We start from the raw sequence: 7,320 nt of genomic DNA, 5'->3' as shown, positions 1-7,320 counted from the left end.
TTCCAGGGAATGTATCAAAGTGGGGGATGGAGGGGAAAGAGAAGCAAGACCCAGGAGCAGCCAGGAACCAGACCCAAGCCTGTCCTAAGCTCTCCAGCATCAGTATTTTTCTGCAGCCCAAGGTTGCAACAGGGATTAGATGCTAAATTTGTGAGAGGCCCAGTGCCCTGCTCCCTTTCAGTGTTAAAACTTATCCAGGATATCTTTTTGTTTCAAAATCCCCCCCCCCAACTGTTTCAGGGAAAGAGAGCCAGAAAGGGGGGGGGATAAAGACAGGAAAAGACTTCATATAAAGCTTGGAGCCGATGGCTCTTGTCTGCAATCCTAGCTAGTTTAGGAGGCAGAGATCTGAAGATCAAAGTTCCAAGCTGGACCAAGCAGGGACATCCCCCCCCCCAAGAGACTCTTATCTCTAATTAACCACCAAAGACCGGAAGTGGAGCTGTAGCTCAGGTGACAGAGCACCCATGCTTAAGAGGAAAAAAAAAAGATCTAAGGGACAGCACCCAGGCCCTGAGTTCACACAAACACACACACACACACACACACACACACACACACACACACACTGAATCTCCCAGCCTAGAAGGGGCATCAGGTGAAATCACTGTACTCTTTTCCAGCTGCAGAAGAGTTGGGGGCAGGGGGGAGTAGGGCATAGTTTCCTAGATTTAGTACTGGCCAAATGTAGGCCTGGATAACATTCAACAAATCGCCTCCTTGCTGTGCAATGGTTTTAGCCCTCTTCTAAACTGGGTCTTCTAAACTGGGGGTCCTGGCATTTTAGACCTAATCATTGTCACGATCCCTCCCTTTCCTCGGAGATGCTGCAGACCTGTCCTGTGCTCCTACCCCATTGCGGAACATGGGGTGGTTTATGCTGGGAGAGCCCCTCCACTCCCACTCCAGCAGGGTAGAGTCTGAATTCACACACACACACACACACACACACACACACACACACACACACACACACACACACACAGACACCACTGCCCTTCTCCGCTCTACCCTCTGAAGGGCCACCCAATGCCATTGGGAACATAGGCACCATTGCTGGGAAAGCCCTCTGCAGAAGAAAGGTTGCTTCTATGACAGGACCCTTGAGCTAAGCAGAACCTTTTAAGTCCCCAGGGGAGGCTGGGGGACAACTTGGCAAGTTGGCTCCACAAGGCCCAATCCGCAGCCACGTCCTGAAACTCAGGTCCTAGTAAAGAGGTTCTTGGCTTAAAGAACCTCACCCCGCAGCAAGCCATCCATCCTTTACAAATAGTAGTAAACATTTTATTTACAACTGAAGACTCTTAAGTGCAGCTGTCTTTAACCTCCACCCCCTGGTGCCTGGGGGAGGAAGGGGTTCATCAAAAGACTTCACAGTGAGCTGCTAGTGTCAGGGAGAAGAATCTGAACAAGCAATGTGGAGCAGTCGTCCAGCCTGCAGCCCCTCTCCCCAGGGCAGGTAGTGTGGGCCCCAGCATCTTGGGGTGGGGTGGGGGGCTCCACAAAATGTCTCTGGCCCGCACAGCTGTCAACAGAAAGTAGGCACAAAACGCAGCCCGCACATGGTGGTGGAGGTGGCACGCAGTTCTGGAGGGTCGTCCCCTCCTCCTCCGTGGGTCCCCTCCTCCTCCGTGGGTCCCCTCAGTCCTCATCCAGTCTATAAGCCTCCAAGTGGGGTTGGGGCAGGCTCCGGGGTTTTGGAAGCGCTGCTGGCTATGGGCGTCAGGAGCAACTCCGAAGCGCCACAGCCAAGGCTGCTGCTGGCACTGCCCGCGCTGGTGCTGCTGCTACTGAGGCTGCTGGCGCCGTTGAAGCTACAACTGCTGCCGCCATTACCTCCCCCGCTGCCGCCGCTGCCGCTGGCCATGATAACCGTGGTCTGGTGCACGGCCCGCTCAGCCCCCTCAGTCCTCTCCGAGTCGCTGGGGGCCATATCCAGGGATTCGGAGTCGCTGCTCTCGCTCTCCGCTTCGCCCTCCGAGCGGCTGGGACTCCGCTCCTCCCGCTCCCCTTCAGCGGGGGCTCCGCCAGGTGTTTTGTCACCAGCCTCCTTGTCTTTGTCCTTCTGCGCCTGAGCCTCCTTGGAGTGCCTCCACTTCATCCGCCGATTCTGAAACCACACCTTCACCTGTGTAGTGAGAGAAGGGACACGGACTTGAGTAAAGTCTCCTTGTGCTCGTGACACAGAGAAGCATGCTGACCACTTCCACTGCCCCTGCCCAAAGCCAGACACTCATCCAAGGGGCCAAGTGACACCAGGGGATTTTAGCCTACCATCCTCAAAACACGGCCCTCGGACCTCAGGGTGACTTTCGCTAGGGCAGATTCCTACACTCTAATCCTAGCCATCTAAAGCTCTCTGCTCTAAAATGATGCTTTGTAACTCCATCTGAATCTTGACCTCTGTAGGAATTTGACTCCAGTTATGGACTCCTGACTGTAAAAAATACACATACCCATGACTGCAGATACATCTAGAATTTGGTAAACCATTAAAAATCCCTGTCCTCAGTTGGAAATCTCCTCTTCTGCCACTACTCACAGCAAAAGTTCTTTTTCTCTTTTCTTGCTTTCGCTCTTTTCTTTCTTTCCTTCCTTCTTTTTTTCTTTCCCTTCCTTCCCCTTCCTTCCTTCCTTTCCACCCCCCCCCCCCGCCAGTCTTCCTATGTAGCCTAAGCTGGCCTCAAAGTCCAGATCCTTCTGCCCCTGTCTCAGGAGTACTAGAATTACAGGCCTGCAACATGAAGCCTGGCTAAAAAGTGATTCCTTTTACGGAGGGTGGTGGGAAAGAAGGGAAAAGGTACTGAAAGAGTTAATTCCAGGGAGGCAGCAACACCCTTGGACTTTCAGTAAAAGAGCAAAAAGGTGTGTTTGCATATTTGATTTTAAAAAAATCTGCCCCTGCCAGGGATAAACTCATCCCGGAGACTCAGAAAGTGCTGGAATTAGATGTGTGCAAAGTGGAAGATGAGGGTAGAGATGGAGCTGAGGATCTATATAAATCTATACGATCCCCTGGAGGACCTAACTCCTTCACACAAGTTCCAGCTTCCCTTTTAAAAATAACATCCACAGCTGGTGGAAAAACGGCTGGCCTCTCCACTGTGTCTGTGTGTTCTGGGGAGGCGAGTTGTATAATGGAGAACAGAAAGACACAAAGACAGAAGTCAGCGGACCAAGAAAAAGAAGCCTGCTTTGGCTTCTGCCCTGCTAGAGACAGTTGGCTTGGAATTAGCAAGGGCCACTGCTGAGGAAGGTAGAAAAAAGAGAGAGAGACTCTTCTGTCCTCAAAGCTCAAAGAAAAAAATAAATGGAAAAGTGTCATTCTCGAGTTTAAGGAAAACAAATTAATTCAGGCACAATTTTCTATTGCCTTGAAAAGAACATTCAAATTGGCAGCACCTGCTGAAATGCTCACGTGCATTCTAAGAAAAATCTTTATTCTTTCTCTCAGCTTCTCCCCCTCAACCCTATTGATCTCCCACCTCCCCCAGCCCCCCACCCTCAGAGACTTTTTTCAGTGCCTAAACTGTTAAGACCTTGGACTGTGGCCTCTCTGAGCAGACTCCTGGCCCTACTGAAGCTAAGCAATTCCATTTCAAATGATATTTTCACTTCCTCACAACTGGGGATTTCACAATCCAGCAAGAGCCACGGAGGAGGAAGGAGGGTGGGAGGAGGAATTTAAAAAAAAAAAAACAACACGAATGAAAGAAAGAAACCAACAACCTCTTGCCTTTGGGTTTTAATCTGAAATAAATTGCCTCCTACAATGAATTTCACTCCAGTGGAGTGCATCATTGTCATTTCCCTTGGTTTATTTGCTTTGTTGGTGGTTCTATGGCCTGTCGGCCAAAATAAACACATAGTGCTCACTGACATACATGTACAGGGATGGGCTACTCTGTCCTCAAACTTCACTGTCACCCCCACCCTCCTCCTCTCCTTCCACTGAAGTTCCTAGATCCACAAACCCTGGGTGCTTTTTGCAGGGGTGAGAGGGTGGGATGGGAAAGGCCTGTGAGGTTAGTGTCAAGCCAGCTTGCTGCCCAGCCTCTGGGAATCAGGCTTACCTGTGCATCAGTGAGACCCAGCATTGCAGCCAGCTGTTTTCGGTCCGGCTTGGTCACGTACTTCTGGATCTCAAACCTTTTCTCCAAGCCTTTCCTCTGCAGGTTGGAAAAGACAGCTCTAGACCAGGAACGCTTCCTCTTGTAAGTCTGCGGCATGGTATCCTTCGTGAGCACCGCATAGGGACCTGCCGGCCAAGGATACAACAAAGCCACGTTAGCATTCATGCTGCAGCCTACTGGCCCCAGGCTCCTTGAGCTACTTAAAAAATATTTTGTACTCCACCTCCATTCTGAAAGCTCTTCACACACACACACACACACACACACACACACACACACACACACACACACACACACACACACACACACACACACCCCAAATGGATTCTCTAAGGAGGAATTTCACAGCTCTTAAGCTCATAGACCCATGGTCCAAAGGCCTTAAGCCCGCATGGGATGGAAAAGCCAGGCAGCTTGTGGATTCATTCCAAGGGAAATGCCTAAATCTAATAATGTATAGCCAATGTGCATGAGAAGATAGGCAAAAGTGTAGCTAGAACCTGAATGATGTACTTGGAGCCCTATATTAGCTGCACCAGCCTACACTTGCAGACATGGAAGGGCACACTAAAAAATGCTTGAGGCAATCCCAAAATGTGTCTATTTTAGTTCACAAGAAGCACCTTGTGATGCTTCATTTTCAAACCACTGTCTCCGTTTCAGACGAAAAGACTACCGGAAGCCAGGCCACCCCAGGATGCCCACCAATGGGCACACACTTCCTTGCCCTGGCGGCTCAGCTTCCCAAGCAAAGGGTAGCTGTCAGAGAAATCTTTCGCTTTCTCCAGACTTCTCGGGCCCTTGCCCCAAGGACGGGATTGCGACACTGTGGCTGCCACTTGTGGCCGGTGTCAGTCCTGAGATTTCTGACTGTCACTCAAATCTGGCTGCTGAAACTGTTTTCCTTACCTGGAAATGTATCTTGAAATTGATGCTGAACTGAATTTCTGGGGTTGGAGCTCAAAGGACTGAGGATGGCAGAAGCCTCGTTAATGGGATCTAGAGATGCAAAGAACTGCCCCGCGGCAGAAGGCTGAAGACCCGGGAGGTGCACCCCAGCAGGCCGCCCACCCGTTAGCAGGGAAGTGAGATCTGAGGACAGGAAAAGAGCTGGTTACACACTGGCAAAGGCACATTTTCCCCACAGGATTTGTTTCTCCCCTTCCCTTAGCCCTTTATTAGAGTGTACTTCATGGAACTTTAGACAGACTACTCCCTATCTCCCTATAAAAACCTAGCTCCCAACAGCTACCAGGATCAACAAACAAAATATTCCGGTGTGACCCTCCCGCTTAGTCCATATAGCAAGGAACAGCCTTCCATAAAATTTCCCTAAGGGTGTCACTTTTGAATGCCTTCCAAACATTCCACAGACCCCCTCTATCTCAGCTAGAGAACCTCCATTGTGTTCCCCCCTGAAGTTTAGACACCCTACCGCAGTTGTTTATCATCATTCTTTGGGTGGAATTTTAGTAGCAATTGGATAAATGGAAAAGAAAGTGTTCCCTACCAGAAAAAAACATAGTTCTCTCTCTAGCTATGCGCTTCAAAAGGCCATGGCGATTTTTAAAAATATTTACTCCGATCATTTTATAAACGTTGACTCTCGCTACTAGAACCAACATTTTTTTGTTACATCAAACAGGTGAACCTTAGACTTAATGTTTCGTAGTTTTCTCACACTTCGTTGCCTTGTCTGTTTCACCGATTTATTCGTAGTCGTGAAAACAGCTCAAAAGTACACACGAGTGGCCTGGGGTGGACAGAGTGGGCCCGAGCTGTGGTCAGAGAGGCCTACATCAGCCTGCAGCCGGACACCTACCTCTCAGCGTGTTGCCTTCTTTGACTTTGGGGTCAAATTCTGCGGACAAAATGCGATCGATTCCAAATTTGAGGTCTTTGCTGGAAGGGGCCGGGGTGGAGCCGCTGTGGGGGGGGATGACCCGAGTCCCCGAGGCTGGGGGCTGCAGAGAGCCGGCCCGGGGTGGAGGCGGAGGCTGTTGCTGCTGCGGCTGTGTCTGCGCGGGTTGGGGCGGCTGTGGCTGTGGAGGGTGGTGGTGGTGGTAGGCGGCCGAGAGCGGAGACAGCCGCTGCGGGAAGCCAGCCGGGACTTCGGAGGGCGCCACCACCGGGGTGGGACGGAGCGGGGATCTGGCGGCCGCTTGGAAGGAGGCGTGCGGGTGAACTGAGCCCAAGTGCGAGGTGAGGGCGGCGGCCGAGGCTCCCACTAGTCCCTCCGGAGTCGCCCCGGGATCCCCGATGCCGGCGTGCAGGATGTCAGCGATGCAAAACGAGGGTTTCTTCCCGGCCGCGGGGTCCAAAGGGAAGGAGCAGCCGGCCGGGCCGGCCGAAGAGCAGTAAGCGGCCGACCAGAGGCTGAAGTTGGAGGCGTAGAAGGGAGCCAGGCCGGCGGCGAACATCCTGGCGGGGTGAGCCTCCAGGCAGCCGCGCCCGGGCCGGATTCGACCCGGGGACAGAGCGCGCGGGTGGCTGTCTGGGTGCGCGGGGAGGGGCAGCGGCCCAGCCCCGGACGGTTCGCTCTGCTTCTCCGTGAGCACTGGCAAAAGACAGGCCGAGGATCCCTAGCGTCACCGAGGGAGGAGGCCGGGCCCCGATCCCCGCCGATCCCCGCCACGGCCCCTGGCTTCACTTGAAAGGCGGCGCGGAGCCCGCGCTCCCCGCGGGGTGGAGGCGGATGCGGGGCGCGCAGGAGCCTGCGGGGCGAACCGGGGCCTGGACTTCGCTACTCCGGCCAAGTCGGGGAGACCGGGGAACGAGACACCGAAAGAAAACCCCAAACAGCTAAGCCCTTCGAGCTAAATTTAAAACAACAATAATAATCCGTTAGCTTAAAAAAAAAAAAAAAAAAGAAGTACTGGGAGGGGGGGGCAAAAAAAAGTCCTCTAAAAACTCCCAAAGTTTTGGCAGGAGCTTTCGAGTCAGACCCGGGGTAGGACCTCGAGCTGAGCGCTGATTGGCTATCCTCTCGACCAATGAGAAGCAGGGAGTGGAGAGGAATTGGGAAAGAGTGGGCGTGGCCCGAGCTTTGGCCACACCCCGGCCACGCCAATGTGTTTTGTGCGGCCGCGTGGGCAGAGCCGGGCAGCAAAGCGTCCGTCTCGGCTAAGTAGGGGCTGGGCGGAGGCTCCCCGGGCCTGGAGCTCTAACTTCGGCCGGGCCTGACAGC

The 7,320-nt window shown here is 52.9% G+C and overlaps 1 protein-coding gene across 1 annotated transcript; it reads right to left on the bottom strand.

The window, feature by feature from the left end:
• Positions 1-1,281: 1,281 nt before the first annotated feature.
• Positions 1,282-7,077, bottom strand: Hlx (H2.0 like homeobox). The gene is made up of 4 exons (XM_070022742.1): positions 5,956-7,077; positions 5,043-5,225; positions 4,074-4,258; positions 1,282-2,128 (listed from the first exon to the last, which is right to left on the bottom strand). The coding sequence occupies exons 1-4, from the start codon at positions 6,551-6,553 to the stop codon at positions 1,658-1,660; spliced, it is 1,437 nt and encodes a 478-aa protein (XP_069878843.1). The 5' UTR covers positions 6,554-7,077; the 3' UTR covers positions 1,282-1,657.
• Positions 7,078-7,320: the final 243 nt, after the last annotated feature.

This window comes from Dipodomys merriami, unplaced genomic scaffold (genome assembly GCF_024711535.1).
Source record: "Dipodomys merriami isolate MVZ:Mamm:240054 unplaced genomic scaffold, mDipMer1.0.p SCAF_153, whole genome shotgun sequence".
Classification (NCBI taxonomy): domain Eukaryota; kingdom Metazoa; phylum Chordata; class Mammalia; order Rodentia; family Heteromyidae; genus Dipodomys; species Dipodomys merriami.
The sequence above is the reverse complement of the archived record's forward strand: the minus strand, read 5'-3'. Positions and strand labels throughout refer to the sequence as shown.